The sequence below is a fragment of the Microtus ochrogaster genome, chromosome 1, assembly GCF_000317375.1.
Source record: "Microtus ochrogaster isolate Prairie Vole_2 chromosome 1, MicOch1.0, whole genome shotgun sequence".
Classification (NCBI taxonomy): Eukaryota; Metazoa; Chordata; class Mammalia; order Rodentia; family Cricetidae; genus Microtus; species Microtus ochrogaster.
The window spans coordinates 63965779-63986080 of record NC_022009.1 but is presented as its reverse complement, the minus strand read 5'-3'; the positions used below and the strand labels follow the sequence as shown (position 1 = coordinate 63986080).

Sequence of the window (20302 nt, the reverse complement as noted above, 5' to 3'; positions counted from 1 at the left end):
GTCTCCATGCTGGCACATTTGCTTTGGAGGAAAACTGTTGTTTGTGACTGATATTGAGAGTGTGGTAGGAAGCACTGACTCTAGACAGGGACATTTTTTAAAAGCAGTGGGAGTAAAGGGACCCGCCCACTTTGCTGTGTGTAGGAGGGGCTCATGGGAGCAGAGTCCACAGATTCTCTATTAGTCATGTTTCTCATGTTGTGACCAAACACCTAATGGGAAGCAACTCAAGAAAGTGTCTATTTTGCCTCCCACTTTGAGGGCACAAGCCAACATGGTGGGATGGTACAGACAATAGGAGGGTGAGTTAGTTTGTCTCTCTCTTTATTCAGTCCAGGACCCTGGCCCATGGGATGTAATCTCAGTTAGTGTGGGTCTTCTAGAAACTTCCTTACAGACATGCCTAGAGCCTTGTCTTCTAGGTGTCCATAATGCTCTAGTTTTCTTTCTGTCGCTGTGATAAACATCATGACCCAAAGCAACTCAGGGGAGGAAAGAGTTTATTTGGATTATACTTTCAGGTCAGAGTCTAGTACTGAGGGAAGTCAGGACAGAAACCGGAAACAGGAATCTGGGGACAGGAACCATGAAGAGAATGCTGCTTGCTGGCTTGCTCTCTGGCTCACTTGTTCATGCTCCGTTAATTTACCTATAGAGTCCAAACCGATCTGCCTAGGGATGGTGCTACCCATAGTGGACTGGGTTCTCCAACATCAATCACAGTCAAGACAACTTCTCATACCCAATGCTGCCAAGTCCGCCCCCCCGCTGCATCTGTTATGATATAGACTCTGCCCTGTGGAAGCATAATCCAAAAAAACTCTTATCTTCTTTGAGTTGCCTTTTGCTGTTGTTGTTTTTCGAGACAGTTTCTCTGTAGCTTTGGAGCCTATCCTGGAACTAGCTCTTGTATACCACACTGGTCTCGAACTCACAGAGATTTGCCTGCCTCTGCCTCCAGAGAGCTGGGATTAAAGGTGTGTACTAATACCACCTGGTTCCTTGAGTTGCCTTTGGTCATGGGGTTTAATCACAGCAACATAGAAGTAACTAGTACAATACCCAAGAGATTATCTGTACATGACACAGGGCAAGATCACAGTAGCGTTTTCCAAGAAAATATAACGAAGGCCAATGTGATGGAGCTTGTAGCATGAACCATCTGCCCACACTCCCTAGAGCATAAAGATGAGCAGGATGTAGCTTGGTACCTTAAGGAGTTTACTGACATAAAATCAGCCTTGTCTCCCAGGGGAGATCGACTCTTGGTGGCTATCTAGAGCAATGGTATTTACTTAATTTCTCCTAATACTTGCATTTTGGGGGGGGTGGTAGATGAGACTGGGTTTCACTGTGCAGCCCTGGCTATCCTGGAACTCACTCTGTGGACCAGGCTGGCCTTGAACTGACAGAGATCTGCTTGCTTCTGCCTCTCCAGATGCTGGGATTAAAAACGTGTGCTACCACTGCCTGGCTAATACTTGCATCTTAAATATTAGTATAGCGGTTCCCAGGCTTTAGCTCAGACCTCCTGAGCTAGAATCTCTGGGAGAGAATCCCTGGAATCCATGGGGCAGTCTTGATGCTAACAAGTGAACTCCTTCGGGTGAGTCTGAAGCTTGACAGGATTGTGTTAGGGCTGCTGGACACCTGGCTCTTTGCCATTCATTCCTTGGTCAAGATGTGATGTTTGTGTTGGTGTATGGGACGGCCCATCACCTCAGCTGTGTCTTAGAAGGCACAACTCGACTTTCCAGCAGCTGCTCTAAAATCCTCACACCCCTACTTAGAAGGACACTCTCCATTTCACAGCTCCAACAGAGAGGAATCAAACTGCACCACCATCCACACGCGCATTGCAGAGGATTGGCTGGACTTCACATTCACCTGTGAGGGCAGCTGCCAGGACCAGGGTGGGTATCCCTGTCTGCAGGTGTTCGTAAATCTCACCCACTCAGGCCAGAAAGTGCTTCTCCACTATGACGATGAGGCCGTCAGAAGCAACCCCAAGGTAACATGGATTTGACAACTCAGAGTTCTCTCTGCTGCCCTTCCATAGTGCTGTCCAGGGTGGGGCACAAGCCATCCGTGGAAAGCCAGTTTCCTTCTAGTGAACATTGTCTTCTTTGGAGGGCATGTTCCCAAACTTTTGCTATATAGCCAAGAATGACATTGATCTTTGGAATCATCTAGCTCTACCTCCCGAGTACTGAGATTATCAAGTCTTGCTAGAAGTGGCTGAGGATTGAGCCAGTAGTTGTATGCGAGGCAAGGGCTCCACCAACTGAGCAAAGCCCCAGCCCCTTTCGAATGTTCACAGTATTTCATCAGGATAGAGGAAGCTGCAGCAGTCCTGGGGAAATGCAGTGCATGGACAGGAGAGGTACATTCCAGCTTCCTGGTTCAGTGTGAAGTCCTAAGCAGGCAGTGTCTCCCCACTCTATACCTGGTTAGAATGAATGAACTCAAGTCTTCCTTCAGCCAAGCTGGTAATTCTTTTGGGGGGGGTGGAGGGGTGAAAAGACAGGAATTCTTTGGGTAACTCTGGCTGTCCTGGAATTCACTCTGTAGATCAGGCTGGCCTTGAACTCACAGATTCACCTGCCTCTACCTCTTGAGTCCTGGGATTAAAGGCATGAGCTACTAACACCCTGTGGTAATTATTAAGACATCTAAAGAACTTAGAGTTTGAAAAATTCCACTGGTTCATGTGATTTACAGTTCATAGTTACATATAACTATAAAGGTTTTATTAGATGACATGCTATAACTTAGTATGGCTGGTGATTAAACACGTAATCTAATGATTTCTGGTTTTCTATTTTGGATACAGTCATTTCTAAAGTCACACACTAAAGAGGGTGTGTGTGTGTGTGTGTGTGTGTGTGTGTGTGTGTGTGTGTGGACACGCATGCCATGGTCTGTAGAGGTCAGAGGATAACTCACAGACATGAGTTCTCTCCTTCCACCATGTGATCCTGGTGATAGAGCTGAGGGGGTCAGGCTTGGCAGCCAGCACCTTTGCTCTGTCTCACATTTCTGTAGTGTCTGTCCTCAACATGGAAGCCCAATAGCTAACAAACATGGTCATTTCATTCTGTGCCTGCTGCCAACCTCTCCCTTCTCTCCACACTATGTGAGACAACTGTGCTCTATACCATGACCCCCAGCACAGCATCAGCCTGCAGCCCTCATTGCTGGCCGCTGTTGAGAGTGCTTTTTCCCTCCCCCAACCTCCCAGTGCTTTTACACGCCCAAGTGTCACCGAGACAGGAATGATCTGCTCAACAGTGCCCAGGACATCAAGGAATTCTTCGATCACAGAAATGGAACTTTCACTTGCTTCTACAGTCCCCACGGCCAGATGGGAGTTGTCCTGAGGAAGTCCGGCCACAAGGTTGTTTTTCATTGCTTATTTTGGCCTTTACTGACTTTGCTGGGCGGGGCCCTGATTGTTGGCTTGGTGAGGCTGACACAGCATCTGTCCCTTCAGTGTGAACAGTACAGCGCGGTGCTGAGAGTTCAGGCAGGAGGCAGAGCACCTTCCGTGGGCAGGCGCAGGGCTTCGCTGTGCAGTGTGGCACAGAGCCAGGGGAGGAAGAGAGAGCTGAGGAGGCGGCCCCAGCTCTCCCACCAGGGGAGGCTCCAGCTGAAGACTTGAGCAGTGCGGGGTATGGTCAAGCAAACTTGTGATCCCAGCACTTGGGAGGCTGATGCAGAAGGATCAGGTTCAAAGTCAGTTTGGGCTATATACAGATCTTTTTTCTTTTTCCCCATCTTGATTTTTTTTTATTTTTTTAATTTTTTATTTTTTTTAATTTATTTATTTAATAAGGATTTCTGCCTCCTCTCTTCAAGCTATATACAGATCTTGTCTAAGAAAAACCTAGCTGGGGCCGTAGCTTCCAGATAGAACATGTGCCTACCACGCACAAGGCCCTGGATTTGATCCCCAGCACTAAAACCAGCCATGTCTGCGTACAAACCTGGTGTGTAAATGACAAAGGTGGACCCCACAGCTTTCCACATGGGAGACAGTCTTCAGATGCTCACTGTTTTCTATCTATTCTGAAAACATGTACAGCTTCAACAGTTTCTCTTTTTCAAGTCTTCACACGAGCCCAGGAAGCACTTTTCTTCTCAGAGGCAAAATGAATTCAAGGCAGTTCTTTGTGTAACCTCAGTTTTCCGTGGAATGTGCTGGCATGTAAGGCATGTAAGAAGCCATTACTGAGTCTATCTGTCGGGCACTCAAGTGTCAGCATGTGCAGTTCACGTGAAAACATTTCTCATAGAAAAAGGTACTGGGAGCTAGAGAGATGGCTCAGTTGGTAAAATGAGAACCTGAGTTTGATTTCTCACACATACAAAACAAAACAAGCAAGCAGACAAAACAACAAAGACCAAACAGGCCAGGCCTCATGACCCACACCTGAAACCCCAACACTGGGGAGCTAGAGACAGGTGACAGCTAGATAGCAAATCTGTGAGCTCCAGGTCAATGACAGACTCTGCCTCAAAAACCAAGGTGGACAGCAACTGAGGACAGCCACCTGAAGTTGCTCTGGTCACCACACACCAACATGTGCATGCAAGCATGTGGACAGCACACACACACACACACACACACACACACACACACACACACACTCATAGCCAGCAGTTCATTTACTGTAGATTAAAAACTTCCCAAAATGTCCGAAAACCCAAGTCTGCCACATTTACAGCAGTTCCTTCTTCCTTAACTCTTCATTCCAAGAAGAATGCCTAGAAACCCAGCTTACACTTGCTTGTACTTGACCTTGTCGTGAAGCAGCTCTCTTTACTTTGTGGAATTTCCCTTTAATTATCCTTTCCCTAAGTTCCTTTCAGTCTCTGTGGGAACGGGAGAAATGACAAACGTGAGGTAAACTGTACCCAAGTCCAACATCCACCTCAAATAATGCACGCTGTGGAATGGTCCTGCTTGGACAGTCAGTGCTCTAACAGAATCGGCCGGTGGGGGGGGGGGCTCAGCAGTTAAGAATGCTTGCTTCTGCTGGGTGGTGGTGATGTACGCCTTTAATCCCAGCAGCTGGGAGGCAGAGGCAGGTCAATCTCTTGAGTTTGGTCAAGAGCCAAAGGCCAGCTTGGTCGAGGACAGTCATAACTACACAGAGAATCCCTGTCTAGAAAAACAAAACAGAAACAAACAACAAAAAAAGAACTCTTGCTTCCTAGCACCCACAAGATGGCTCACAACCATCTGTAATGTCAGATCCAGGATATCCAATACCCTCTTCTGGCCTTTGCAGCCACTACACAAGTGTGATGCAGGCAAAAGACTCATATACATAAAAGTTAAAAAAAAAGTTAAACAAGGTGACTATATAAGTGTCACAAGACTTTCAGCAAGGCCTTCCAGCTTAAGATGAGCATATGAACTGAGGAGCTCACTGTTTTTCCAAAGCACCTCAACACATCTTTACAGTTCCAAACACAAAAATGAACACCCTTCACTGTAGACAACAAATTGAGACTTTTGAAACCACTTTTGAGGTGTTGATGGAATCAAAGTCACACCTGATTCTAAGCCAGTTTAAAGTGTGTTCGTAAATTCAAGTCACCAGTTAGCAAAGTGGCTAAGCCAGCAGAGTGACAGCTATAGGCAATGAGTCTTGGTGTCTCACCTTCTCCCTGCTGTGTGTGGGCTTTCCTTCCATCCATAGCTTCTCAGGGGTGGGATTCGGGAAATGTGTCTTTTGATGATCTCCAGGCATAAAGACGGGGTTTGTGAAATAGCAAGCTTAGTTTCGGATAACTAAGAATTAATGGAGACGAGAGTAGCTGTGAAACCCTTGTGCTGAGCTGCAGCAGCCTACTCGGTCACGCTTGGTGGCAGTGGCAAGCAGGTAAGCTCTGACAGGTGTCCCTCTGCTTCCCCGCCCTCGTCCCTTGGTTAACTGATCTGCTGTGTAAAGGCTGGGAAAACTATGTTGTATACCAAACCTCCCCAGAATGAAATACACAACTATGCATGTCCAAGAAAACTGTAAATGGAGATTGTCGTTTTCTCAAATTAAAGATAAATCTCATCCATTTCCTAGTGAACTTGACTTCCAAATTAGCAATATACAGTTTTGTGCTTTCCCTACCATGCTCAACATAGAAGTGTCAGGTGTGTTTCCCCAGAGATTTCCCAAGCAGTGACTACTGGATCATCCCCGGGAAGACAGACATGAAGCTGGAGAAGAGTCAATTTGAAGCTCAAGCCACTCAGCAGTCCAGTAAATTAAAGCAGCAGCAGGCTTACTGTGGAAGCAGGAAGCATCAATGCTCATGTCGTTACCAAAGGCAGCTTACCTTTGGCACCGTTTATAATGGGCAGAGGGCAAAACAGTTTGCTTCTACACTGACTTCATGTACAGACTCTAGTTCCTAACAGACCTGAGAAAACGGTCCATTCCTACCCATTTCCACATACTCACACCTACTCCTATGTATGTAAATATCAGCTTGAACCACAAATACTCAGGTCTCAATTTTTCTTGTTTTTACTACTGAGAACTGAACTTAAAGCCTTATGCACTACAGCACACATGCTCTATCACTGGGTGATACTGTGACTGCTAGCATACTAGCCAAGGGATGTAGTAATACTCCTTGATGCTTTAGAGAGATCAACATTAGTTTTTCTAGTACTTAATGCCAGGGCAGAAAAAAAAATTTGAGTTTTTTCTTCTAAACAGGGTTTCTCTGTATAACAGCCCTGACTGTCCTGGAACCTGCTTTGTAGACCAGGCTGATCTTGAACTCACAGAGGATCCTCTTGCCTCTCCTTCCAAGTGCTGGGAATGCCACCATGCCTGGCTTGACTCAGTTTTTCAATCAAATATTCGTAGTAATTACGTAGCAAACTCAAATCTAACGACTCCGTTCATAGCAACACTAGTTTGCCTCTGAAGAGAGACAGCAAGAGGGATTCTCACAGCTCTTGGCTTACACCACATGCTAAGCACCATTTGGACAAGAGGTAAGTTTTCTTTCTTCTTTAATGAACATGATGGTACAGACTGTGCAGTTAGGGACAAGCGGACATTGACAGTGGTGATTAGTGCAGCCAGTGCAGTCACAGGCTGAACTCCTTGCTGGGAACAGTATGACAGAAGAGGTCTCCAGTTTAGTGAAGTGCAGCTGTCTATATTCTAAGCCAGTGGTTCTCAACCTTCCTAGTGTTGTGACCCTTTTATATAGTTCCTCATGTTGTGGTAACCCCCAACCATAAAATAATTTTGATACTTTATCCTGTAATTTTTCTATTGCTATGAATCATAACACACGTCTGTGTTTTCTAGTGGTCTTAGGCAACCCCTGTGAAAGGGGCATCTGATTCCAAAGGGGTCATGACCCAGAGGTTGAGAACAGCAGTTCTAAGTGAGAAGCAAATGGAGCTTCGTTGTGCTGAGTACTTCTGAGGCAAGGGTTACAAGAACACTAACAACGTCTCTTCTTTCTGTGTAAGCCCTGGCTGGCCTGGAACTGTAGACCGGACTGGCCTCAAACTCAGAGAGATCTGCCTACCTCTGCCTTCCAAGTGCTGCCCAGAAAGAATGTTTCTAACTAGTTCCTCTTACACAGAACCTCAACTCATTGAGTGAACAAAATGGAGAGAAACCATCTGGCTGGGACTGGAGAGATGGCTCAGAGGTTAAGAGCACTGGCTGCTCTTCCAGAGGTCCTGAGTTCAATTCCCAGCAAACACATGGTGGCTCACAACCATCTGTAATGAGATCTGGTGCCCTCTTCTGGCCTGCAATCATACACTATATATGTAATAAATAAATCTTTAAAAAAAAACAAACCATGAACCAGAAACCACCTGGCTGAGAAGGGAGGGACAAGTTCCTCACACAAGTCGGTGTGCAGTCATCTTTTTTTATTCCAAGGTATTAAAGTGTTATATTTGAAAGCAATGCATTCTTTTAGATTTTATTTAGCCAAGCTAAGTCCAAAGACTGAATGATAACAAAACCATCAACTGCATTTGAAACCTGGATTCTTGGAGCCTGGGGGGAGAGGGGGTGTATATCACCTGTATCCTTAGTGTTATGGAGCCTGGGCGAAGAGGGGGTGCGTCACCTGTATCCTCAGTGCTATGGAGCCTGGGCGAAGAGGGGGTGCGTCACCTGTATCCTCAGCACTGTGGAGCTAAGACTAGAGGATCTTAAGTTTGAGGGCAGCCTGGGCTAGACAGTTAAGACTTTGTGCCACCAAATGACAAAACCCTAAAAAACTACCATCACCACAACAAATTCCTTTGGGTTCCATAATCAAAAACATTCCTAGAAATCAGATAAAAGCTACTTTTCCCAGACATTCTTAAGAACATACATAAAACCTGACTATTTTTTTTCTTATGAACCAACAGAAATAACTACATTTGAAAATTCATACTCAAAAAGTTTTAGAGACCAAATATCCTAGGATGATTCTTACTAATGCAGCTGAGGATGACCTTGAACTTGTGATCTTCCTGCCTCGACCTCCCTAGTGCTGGGGTTACAGGCGAGTGCCATCATCCCTTTTATACAGTGCTGAGACTCAAGGCCAGGACTCCATGCATACTTGTCAGGCCCTCCAACAACTGAGCCACATTCCCATACTTCAGGAGGAAACACTGCAGGCTGTCTGCCTCCTTGCTAAACTAGATCCACAAAAAACAACACCTAGAAATACACATCATTCTGGCACACAATTATTACTGTGACACATCAGAGGAGGCTAAACAAAGTCTACTTGGCTTATAAAATGTTTTTTCTTTTTGTATTTAGTAACATGAAGAATGGAGTCTATTGTTAGCAGTGAAAATCAGCCTCCACAATACACTATGAGATTCATTTTAATTCTGCCAGCCAATAAACACTTTTTTCCTGATACCTGAGAGAGCATCCCCTTCCAGTCCCATTCCCACCGCTCTACCTAGCACACAGCGGAGACCCACCATACCCAAAGCCAAGCAAAAGAAAAGGCACTACATAGTAAGACGGAGGTGCACAGCCTCCACCAAATGAAGATTCCACAAACTCATTCAAGAGTGCCACTACAGCCTGGGGGACTCCTAATAACCTCAAGGCCCTTCTGAACTTTAGAACCTTTTTCTATGTGTTAGCCTGTGCTAACAAAACAGTAAGAGAGTAACCAAGCTGTGGATGCCAGACTCAAGAACTAGCACCACAGGCTGCCCTGACTGTATGGCTTTGGAGCCATAAAATTTTAGCACTCCCGAGCTGTAAGGTATGCCAAGTCTGACTTGCAAATATAAAAATGGCAGAGCCCTACAGAGTCTCTGTGTTGTAAGACCTGAGGCACAGAATGGCAACTTAGCTACCACCCCCCTTATGAGCCTTTGGAGCTAAAGGCTGCCCAGGGCATGACACAGATCGGCTCACAGTCTTACTCACCGCAATGCTTTTTTCTGTTTACAACAGCTCGCTGTACTGCTCTGCCACCAAGAGTCAATAATTAAAGATGCTGTCAAGATTGAGATCAGCCTTTCAAATTCCGAGCTGGACGTGTTTCTAGTATGTGCAAATCATCCCCATAACTTCCAGCCCCTCTGAGCTTCCCCTGCTCAGACCCCTCCATCATCCCCCTCCCCAAACATCTGGAGCAGAAGCAGCACAGCCCCCAATGCCACAAACCGCCTTTGAACTTGCTGCTTTGGCGATGTCATGGACATCAGAATAACTCTTAAGGTGGATTCTTGAGTGTGTGGGTCCAGCCCAGGTCTGCAGTTTGCAGGGACATAGAAATAAGTGGACACTCTAATATTCAGAAAAGATTAACATACTAGGTGTAACATATTGCTGGAAATTACATTTCTCCTAAGAGCTGGCAGGCATGGACTTGTGACCAAACTACAAATCAAACAAATTGAGAAAAAGTATGCTAAGGAACGACCCGAGGTTCATGTGCTGTGAGGTTTCCACTGTACCCTCAAGATAGGCTCCTCATCTTTTCTGTAATGCCATTCATCTCCTGATGGGCACAGAACACACATGGGCTGTGCGCTACCTATGATGATTACCAACCAGTTTAAGATAAAGTTCAAGGGGACATATACATCTAACCAAGTAATTATTTCCTGATTAATAAGAACTACACTTTACACAAAATACTTTATCAGCAGCTGTTTTCATCAAAAAAAAAAAAAAACCAATAGTCAGTTTCACAGTTGAAAAAGTTACACATTAAAATATTTTACAATTCATTATATATTCCCCAGGCTCCCATTTCCTGATGGGCAGTAATATAAAGCAGAGTAGAAGGGACAAGCTCAAGTCTGATGACTCTGACACCAAGTTTTACAGAGGACACGAAGAACCACAAAGTCTCAGGTTCTACGATAAAATAGCAACCAGATTCCATTCTTCTTGTAAAAACTCTAATTAGAAACATCTTTAAAAACAAACAGAAAGCAAACAAACAGACAAATCAAACTCCACAGTAAGATGAACAGATTTCAAATTAACAACAGTCTAAAAATCTTCCAACTAAAGGTCTCGTATCGCTGCGATGGTAAGAAGTGAGAGCATGACTCAAGTTACTTCTGCTACAGTGTAGTTTCTTTAGATTTGCTTTCTTTCCTTCCAGAAATAATTACTGACGAGACATCCTCAAGTGACTTAGTGAGATTATGGAGCCAAAGTCAAGATTGACACAATATTCAATGACAAGGATAGCCATTTACAGAGGTGATTGCTCCGCAGGTCCTTCTGATTCTCAAGCACCTGGGAGTGGCACATTATTGCTTGCTGAAAACAGATTCTGATCACCCCAGTTTCGATTTGAATTTTAGTCCTTTGTCTTTTTTAATACAAACCATTCTCCTTTCTTTCTTTACGTATATCCTTTATAGAACATAGATTTTCTATCAGTACAATTAATGTGGTTGTCAATGGCATAATAAGCTATGTGGTTGTGTTTTAATTGTGCAGAGACTCTAGAAGGTGGTAACTACTTGAACTAATGCAGGAAAAAAAGGCAAAAACTACCAATTTTGTGCAAGGAGGCTCACGGCTTTTGTTTTTGTTTTGGCACTCAGGAAAACACAGTTCTTTTTGTAATTCTTCAGTTTCCACCATCAGAGCTGTAGATTTGTACCATGTCACTGAGTTTGACTGTAATAATCCCTGATATAGAAAAGAATGGGATGTTAGTACCTAGCAACTGCATATCTAAGTAACACAAAGTGTTAAATGCCAAGTAAATAAGTTAGGAAGTTTTCTATATCTGCAAAAGAATCTATCTGGTTTTCTGCTTAAAACAGTTTAAATTCTGATTAACTATTCCAAGACAGTTTACAGAACTAAGTTCCCCTAATCTTCAGGTTTTCTTGTTGGCAATAATATATACATGCTTTAGTGAAGTACCTAAATCTTCAATAATTATGCCCTTTAAGGGTTCTAAAATAGCCAGATATTAAGAGTATTTTTATTAGAGTCCCATTTACTATTCAAAACTTCTACTCTAGGTGTCTGACATCACAGACGAGCGCTTCAAAGGGATGCTGTTGTTCTAGAGTGTACAGTGTGCACTCTTCGTAAAGAGGCTCTCCAGGAACACGCCTAAGCTAGGAACTGTCAGGAAATTATTGCACATTTTTTCTTTTTTTTTCTTTTTATTTATTCTTTTTTTTCGCTTTTTTTCTTTTTTTGGTGTGGCATCTGAACATCTGCTAAAGCTATTTTCTAGGACAGGAATCATTCAAACACTGAGTAGAAATCTAGAGTGACCACTAACATTAGCCCTACATCTTAGATGCTCAATAATGCACTCTGTGCGGGATGTAATAATGAAGCTGGAGTGAGACCTGACCACTTTGAAATGGGACATGAGAGGAAAATGGGTTAATGTCCTTACTTTTATCATTGAGATATGAATACATAGCTTACGAAGGTAAAAAAATTCATGGTTTCTAGTCTCTCATAATATAAAAGTCATTCATGACCAGTCCTCAGTAGAGGGCTTAAGAGTCAGGATGATAGTCTACTTTGTATTCATCTAGTAACTGGTTTCAGAGGGTTGTGCCATTCTCAACTATAGATGGATGGACAATGAGGGCATCGGGTGAAAACGGACAGCAGTGGAAGGAAAGCATGTGCAGCTCAACCCGTTCCTTAGGGAGTCATACAGGGGGATCTGGATAAATGGAATAGTGCCTGAGCCTCATCTACAGACCAAGAGAAAAGCTAACCATGCTGTTACCAAAGATAAAAAATTTGGGGTGCAAAACAATGCATGACTATGGGACAGATTATGTAAATAAAGAATATATATTAATGATAGTTTCTATAATATAAATAGTCTTTAATAAAAAAAAATAATCTTTTTAATAACATTAATACTCACTTCTATTTTCTGGAAAACATGCATGAAAAAAAGTACTCAGTTCAATTGCAAAGGAGAAACAATCAGCTCAAAGTGAATACTGTACAGGTCAGAAACAGGAGCCCTGCTGGCCTCCTCTAGATCATTGCTGTACTTGATGCCAGCCCAGAATTTCCCTAGGAAATAAGTCAGATCCTTGTAAATACTGTCCAGAAAAAAACAACAAAAACCAAAACCCAACAAGAACACAGCTGTCTGCAGGTTGTCACTTGTGACTGCTTTCCAAACCACAGGGGAGAGACCAAGTCCATCAAAGGGCTGTGTGTTCAGAGCAAAAGCGAGCCCCGTCACCCCAAGTGTTGTTCGTCATTAAGCCGGGAGTCAAACCCCACTTCAAACGGTAAGTCTGAAGAGCAACGGGAAAATAAGCATTTCCATTCTTCTCCAATTTCATTTACTTAATATAAACTCCAGCTGACTCAGACCTAAAGCAGTCACTGCCTCGGTTGTGTCCACATTGTAAACAGAACCCTGGCAAGACAAACGGAACAGCATTCTCTTTTCGTCTCCATCATTTATATGTATTTTGGGGATTTTTGTTTTGTTTTGTTTTTTTAAAAAAAAGATACAAACAATCTTCAAAGTTTACCTTTTTTTGGACTTAAGGCATAACATGAAATTGCTCGTTATTCTAAAGCTGGATTCTGAGATGAACTAGTTTAGTGCTATCGAACCCTGTTTGTGTGTACAGTGTTTCAATTATAGAGCATGTTGTTCCTGACTGTGCCATCCCCGTGCCACCATCTGCCTGTTGTCACTCACTGCCATGCAGTGGAGAAACAATGCGCCAGCTTGCAGTTCCCAGCTCCCATCTCAGTTCAAGGCATGCTGCTTGATGGTGTGGAAGATCCAATCCATTTTTGTCGTCCAGCCGCCGTGATGTGCGTCATTCATTTGTTTGGTGAAATACTCCAAAGCCTCTTGCTCAGTTTTGTCTAAGGCTAGAGTCTTTCGAATATACGCAATGTCATCAAAAGACTGCAGTTCTGGCATTCCAGAGCCAAGCATCATTGAAAAAAGGTTGATGAAGAGATTGGCATGCTGCCGAATTGCTAGGTAAGCCTTATAACACATCTCCTGAAACCTGCAAGTGGGAAGAACATTTGGTCAGCGCACGAACTAGTACTGACTTCACAGAATTAGCACACTTGCCTTGGGTGAAGGTCTAAAAACTACTATTCCTCTCCCCGCTCCCCTGGCTCACACCATTCTAGAATGTGTACTCTTGGCATAAGTACTTTATTGCCTGCCAAGCACCTGACATACTGCTTGGAACACTGCAGTTTAGTATTTATCAAATGCCTGAACTGGTCTATACTTAAGTAAATCTCAAGGGTTTGGGCACTGACTTATACACAGAACAGAATCTTATAAAAATCTTTTGAAATCTAAGACAGACTAACAATGTAGCACAAGGTGGCAGGAAAAAGAATAAGCATGCATAAGAGTTAACAGTTTGCCAGCTTTCCTCCAGTTAGGACCAAAACCCACGTCCTAACCACACTACATGTTTTTGACAAGATAAAGCTAATTACTTTAATAATAGTCAATAATTTCAGTGTGTCCTAAGGTTTTAGGGTTACTTTCTTTGTAGGTCTCACTTAGCTCGATGAACGAAATCAGTTTTCATTTTCACCCCCCTTTTCCCCGCTTCCCCCATATCATACAAATGAGTAAAACCAAAGCTGCTGGAGCCTTGGGCTTCTCCAGCTGACAACCACTGCTCTGAAGCACAGAGTGTAGACCTGCTGTGCTGCAGGCACCTCCCCACCACAGTGTCTGAGCTCACCTCTCAAACTCTCTGGTCTTTGTGTACTCCTGGGCTCCTTTACTAATCACTATTAAGAAATCTTGAGTCAAAACAAACGGCACACGTTCCCGTTTATAACCAAATTTTTTCTTCTTGTGATCCAAAAAGTGCCCAAAATCTATATGAAACAGCTTTCAGAAATAAGAAATTATATTTTAGCTTAATATGCAGATATAAAAGACCTTGAGCCAATTCATTTAAAGAACCCGAAAGCACGTTAACAGTTACTACCTGTCCATCGTCCTTCACCATGATGTTGCTATTGTGCCGGTCTCCAATTCCCAAGATGAAAGTTGCCACACAGTACCCAGCACATGACCTTGTGAACAGGTCAATGGCTGCGTCGTATCTACAGAAAGAAATAAACACCACATGGGTGTTGTGGAAACAGAGTAGCTGGGGAAACATGGCTGAAGTTTCACATTAATATTAAAGGGAAAACAATGTCTGAAAACCTGACAAGTTTTGAGATTCTTAAGTTTTCAAGAAAATTTTTAGATGTTCCTTGACCTAAGCTTAATTCTAACCAGAAGAAAAGAAACATGCATCATAATTCCCTGCCCGTGGTAGGTGTGTGAGCATGTGTCAAGGTCAGAGGTCCACACTGGTGCCTTTTGTTCCTCGCCATCTTATTCATTTACGGATTCTGACTCCTGTGAAGTTTGTGTGACTGGATCCACATCTGTGGGGGTCAAAAGAGGGTTGGACCCCCGGAGCTGGAGATGAGTAGCACAATGTCAATGTGGGTGTGTCCTCTGGAGGAGCAGCGAGAGTCCTTAACCTCTGAGCCTCCTCTTTAGCATCTCTCCACCTTAGTTTCTGAGACAATGCCTCTCACTGAACCGGGACTCACTGCCAGGCAGCCCCTAAAGACAGAGCTATCTTGGCTTCCTGCCTCAAGCCTGCCTCCAGGCTGAAGACCCGTATCACAAAGCTTTATAAGGGTGCTAGAGATTGAATTTTTGTTTTTATGCGTGTGCAAAAGTAGGTCATCAACTGAGTCACCTCTCCAGCCCCCAATTTTTCTGTTACTCTGAGATAGGGTCTTACACTGCACCCAGGCTGGCCTTGAACTCACAGCATACAACAATCTTCCTGGGTTAGCCTCTTGGGTGCTGGGATAAGCCACAATCTGCAGGAGAAAATTAATTTTTTTTAAGGGTCTCACTATATAGCCCTGGCTAGCCTGGAACTGACTATGTAGTCTAGGCTGACCTCACATTCAAGAGAGCCACCTGCTTCTGCCTCTGCCTCTCTGTGTAGTTTAGGCTGGTCTGCTACTTAAGGATCCACCTGCTTCTGCCTCTGCCTCTCTGTGTAGTTTAGGCTGGTCTGCTACTTAAGGATCCACCTGCTTCTGCCTCTTAAATGCTGGGATTAAGGCATGCGCCATTATTGATAGTGTTGAAAATTATTTTCTAAAACAACATTTTTAACATATTAGAAGTAAAAATTTGAATGTATATTATTTTTTGAGTAAGATCTATTCTACTTTTAAGTATCTATCCATGCATGGGCATGTGGATCCAAGTGATGGTGTCCTGGAGACAAAAACAGGCCACCAGACACCCTGGAGGTGGTCTAAGGCACCCCATTATGGGTTCTGGGGGCTGAACTTGAGTCCTTCAGGAAAGGAACATGCACTCATAACTGCTGCACCACCAAATGTTCGTTTTGTTTATGATTAAGAGTAAGAGGATGTGAGATACAAGGTGAATGATGGGGACCCATCAAATCATAAGTAACCCTCTCACTCCTTCACAACAGCCTTCACTACTTCAAAAGGGACGTGCATTTTTCCTGACCACAGTGGTTTTCTCCTTAGCCAAGAAGTCCACTGAGCCAGCCACTAGCACGTAACAAACTCAGGAGCAAACTCACATCTCGCCCTTGTTCTTGTCCTTGAGCCACTGATGCAGAGTGTGACTGTTGAACTGCAGCGCCCCCTTCAGGCCTCCTTTGCACTGGATCTGCATGATGGTGTGAGAGTTCCTCACCACTTCGATGAGCCCCACACAGTCCCCAATGGAGAGACAGCCGTATGGTAGCATTCTGGAAAATTGACAAATGTTTTTGATTGAAATTAAATCCCCAATTCTCTCCCTTTCTTTAATCCTTTCATGCACAGTCCCTTGTTCTGTCTTAAATCCTGGCTTATTTCTTTGTTGATACACACATGCACGCACACAATCTTCCTAAATACTTAAGTATAACCTGTTCTCTATATACAAAATGTCACATATATGTATATTTTCAGGGCAGACCATTTGGTACTAAATAACCAAATGAGGGGTCTCTCCTGGGAAGACAGTCTCTCACTTTCAGATTTCTGTAGCTGTCCTTGGTCTTTGTTTAGGACTGAGGCCTCAGGTGACTTTCCTCTTCCATGTTAGCATGTCTACTGCTGCTGACATCTTTGTTCAATAAAACTGAAATATTCTAGTAGGCCAAAAATATCTATATTAAATTAGTAAATTTAACATGAATGACCTTTATTGTCTTAGCTTATTTCTCTTTATTTTCTTTTTTATATTGACAAACCTATTCCTAAAAATGTATGAGTTCAGCTAAAACCAAATCATTGTGTATTAACAGATCATTTCATATGGAACAAAACAACTTATCCTAAAAAAGCAGTGAGGGAGGCTGGAGAGATAATGGACCAGCTGTTAAGAGTACTGGTTGCTCTTTCAGAAGACTCAGGTTTGGTTCCCAGCACCTACATGATAGCTCACAGCCATCTGTAACTCCAGTTCCTGGAGACCCTTCCAGGCATGCATGTGGTGCATCAACACACATGCTGGCAGAACACTTGTACACATAAAACAAATGAATGAACGAAAGTAAAAAACTGGCTGTCACAATTTTTTTTCTCAAAATGTTTTTATGTCTGGGTTTGATGGCCAACTATTTTTATTTGTGCTGGGCGGTGGTGATACAAGCCTTTAATCCCAGCACGTCGAAGGCAGAGGCAGGGGGATCTCTGTGAGTTCGAGGCCAGCTTGGTCTACAAGAGTTAGTTCCAGGACAGCTAAGGTTGTTACAAAGAGAAATCCCGTCACAAACAAACAGACAAACAAACAGACAAACCCTGTCTCAAAAATAAAGATTTATTCATCCACTGATTATTTTTATGTATGTGCCAGTGTGAGTTCACATGCATCACACGTATGCATGAACATGCAGAGATCAGAAAAGGGCATCAAATCCCCTGCAACTTGAGTTACAGAGTTATGAGCTGCCACGTGGGTGCTGGGAACCCAATGAAGATTAGAAACTGCTATTAAACATCTCTCTAGCCCCATGCCAGTGGTGTTACTTACATTTTTATAAGTAATAGACACGAGCAGTTTTTCTTATGTTGATGGTTGTTTGGTTATCTTTTTGAAACAAGGTCTTGCCTTGTGGTTTAGGCTGGCCTCAAATTCAAGATCCCCCTGCCTCAGCTTCCTGAATATATGGTTAACAGGTATATGCCATCACTCTTTAAGTTTTATACATGATGCTTTAATTAAGCACATGAAGAAAGATCTACATACAGGCAGGCAGCCAGGAAAAGGAAGAACAGAGTGATGGTTTTTTTTATACTATTCTATAATTAATAAGATATTCAATTTGCAATGTGAACTATAAAGCTGTACTAATAAATAATAAACTTCATGCTTTTACATTTAAATTGACTTGTGTCTGAATGTGTGTTTTAACATTAAGGACATAATGTGTTCCTGTACGCGTCATTTAGAAGATATCATGACTTGTAAGTTTCATAGATTTTCTAAATGTTGGTTCTTTTTTTATAATGGCATAATAAATAATAAAATATATTGATTTTTTTTTGGTTTGTTTTTTGAGCTATGGTCTTTCTGAGCAGCCCAGGCTAGTCTGGTACTCTTCCCTGTGAAGTCAAGTCAGCTGAACTCTTGCCAATCCTCCTGCCTTAGTCTCTCAAATACGGGGTTACTGGCATGCGAACCACGCCCAGTCACAGTTGTTAATGCTACCACTAATCTCATTCAGAAAAGTCTAAATTGGGGAATACTCATAAACAAGTTTTCTACAATTCTATTTTTTCCCTCTAAAATTCAAACTTTATCACTGGCAATACATACTGCCATAGTTTTCCTATGACAGACATGTGAGGGGGTTCATTTTTAATGAAAACACTCACCCAAGAGCCTAGCTGAGTTATGCCTGTCCATTAGATGTTTCTGCTTTGGTGTTTTTGGAACAGGGATTTGCTATGTAGCCCATGATGGTCCTGGTCGTGTTAGGTAGTCAGGTTGGCCTTAACTGTGGATTTCCCTCCTTAATCTTCTGACTTCAGGGCTTAAACGCATGTACCTATACTTGGTCATCAGTTTGTTTTAAAATAAAAATGGTATTTCATGAAAAAGTGGCTAGTTTTACAACTTCCATCCAGAAATGCTCATCTGTGACCTAACCGTGTTTGAGATGCGGAAGAAGCGATTTTAGGGAGTTCTGTCTCATACTGAGTATTAAAAAGAGATAAGCAATGCCTGCAGTCAAGGTGGAGCCATGGCACTGACAGATGCAAGGCCTCTGGAGTGCTTCTCCTCTGTAGTCAGAGTTGAAAGGAGCTGGAGATCTGAAGAGAGTTTTGACATCAGACACGGAGATGCAGATCTGTAGTCTCCCTGCTGGCCTTCAGCCTTGCTTTGGTCCAGTATTCCCTGACTATGCTCCCTTCCTTCCTTCTAGAATGACGGGGCATACACTGTGCTATTTGAAAGCATGTCATCTTCTCTTTGATTTTACGGGGTTACAGTTAGGGATTGGCTTTGCTCAGAAGAGTCTTTGGACTTTTGAACAGTACTGAGATAGTAAAAGACCAAAGAGACTATGGGACTAAATGGATTTTGCATTCTGATATAACATGTAAGCCTATGTGGACAGTGAGTGGACTTGGTGTTTGGAAGGAGAACTACCCCTAGAGGCTCATATATCTGCATGCTTGGTCCCCAGTAGGTGAACTTGGGAAGGATTAGAGGTGTGGCCTTCTTGGAGGGGATGTGTAGTTGTGGGCTTTGAGGTTTCAAGAGTTCAGTGTCTCTCTACCGGCTGGGAGGTAGGTAAGGATGTAAAGCTCTCAGCTACTGTTCCAGCACTCTGCCTGTCTGCTGTGATGATAATTGAATAACCCTCTAAAATTGTAAGTTACAGACCCCCCCCCCCCAGGTGCTTCCTTTTGGAATTGTCTTGGTTATGCTGTTTCTTCACAGTGACAGAACAGTGACAGAGACGATGTCCACCAGACAAAAGCACTTCTGAGTGGACAGCTTCTCTTGTGTGACTTAAGGATTTGCAAGAATCAAGTCAGAGAAGGAAGTGCTATTAGCAGCAGTGACTATGAGAGCGTAACACATTCCTGCGATGTTAGAGGACGAGAACACAAGTGTCCATCAGAGAACACTGGATAGAACTGGAAATTGATAACAACTTCAGCGGTTTTCCTAAGTTTTGCCACAACGTTTATTAAAAGGTAGAATTACTAAAGTTCTATGATGAAACTTGTTTCTGAACTTCAATATTCTTAAATTTCTATTTGTGTTTGTACGTATGCACAAAAATGTGGGTGGCTGTGGTCAAAGACGGTACTGGATTCCCTAGAGCTGGAGTCACAGGCAGCTGCAAGCCACCCAATGTGGGTGCTCACAACCAAACTCCGCTCCTCTCCAACAGCCAAAGCTTATTCACCACTGGGCCACCTATGCAGCTTCATGTCTGAACTTTAATAAGCCTGCTCTACTGCTGGTGCCACTCCAAGGCACGGGCAGTCTTAGGGCACTCATGAGACAGTTCTTTTCACTTAGGTGAGTCTCATTAGCTACGGGGCCAAGCAAGAAAACAGATGAAAAGGCAATTAAGATCACCTCTTAATCACTACTGCACTTTTTTTTTGATTTTGCAAATATTTTAAATATAAGCTTCTAGACTTCTACCATTAAGACTTTATTGGGCAGTGGAGGCACATAGCTTAAATCCCAGTACTCAAGAGACAGAGACAGGTGCATCTCTGTGAGTTAGAGGCCAGCCTAGTCTACA

The 20302-nt window shown here is 43.2% G+C and overlaps 2 protein-coding genes across 5 annotated transcripts in view; one reads left to right on the top strand and one right to left on the bottom strand.

Moving 5' to 3' along the window:
• The window catches only part of Kcnmb3 (potassium calcium-activated channel subfamily M regulatory beta subunit 3), a 16190-nt gene extending 12529 nt beyond the window's left edge, over positions 1–3661 (top strand). The window contains exons 3-4 of the mRNA XM_005343801.1: positions 1813–2011; positions 3242–3661. Coding sequence (XP_005343858.1) covers positions 1813–2011; positions 3242–3661 — 619 coding nt within the window. The remainder of the gene's footprint in view (positions 1–1812; positions 2012–3241) is intronic.
• Positions 3662–10161: 6500 nt separating this feature from the next.
• Pik3ca (phosphatidylinositol-4,5-bisphosphate 3-kinase catalytic subunit alpha) overlaps positions 10162–20302 on the bottom strand; it is a 76998-nt gene continuing 66857 nt past the window's right edge. For all 4 annotated transcript variants that reach the window (XM_013347470.2, XM_026782085.1, XM_005343762.2 and 1 more), the window contains 4 exons: positions 16121–16291; positions 14471–14588; positions 14219–14370; positions 10162–13513 (listed from right to left, as the gene is read on the bottom strand). In XM_013347470.2, coding sequence (XP_013202924.1) covers positions 13243–13513; positions 14219–14370; positions 14471–14588; positions 16121–16291 — 712 coding nt within the window. In that variant the 3' untranslated portion in view covers positions 10162–13242. The remainder of the gene's footprint in view (positions 13514–14218; positions 14371–14470; positions 14589–16120; positions 16292–20302) is intronic.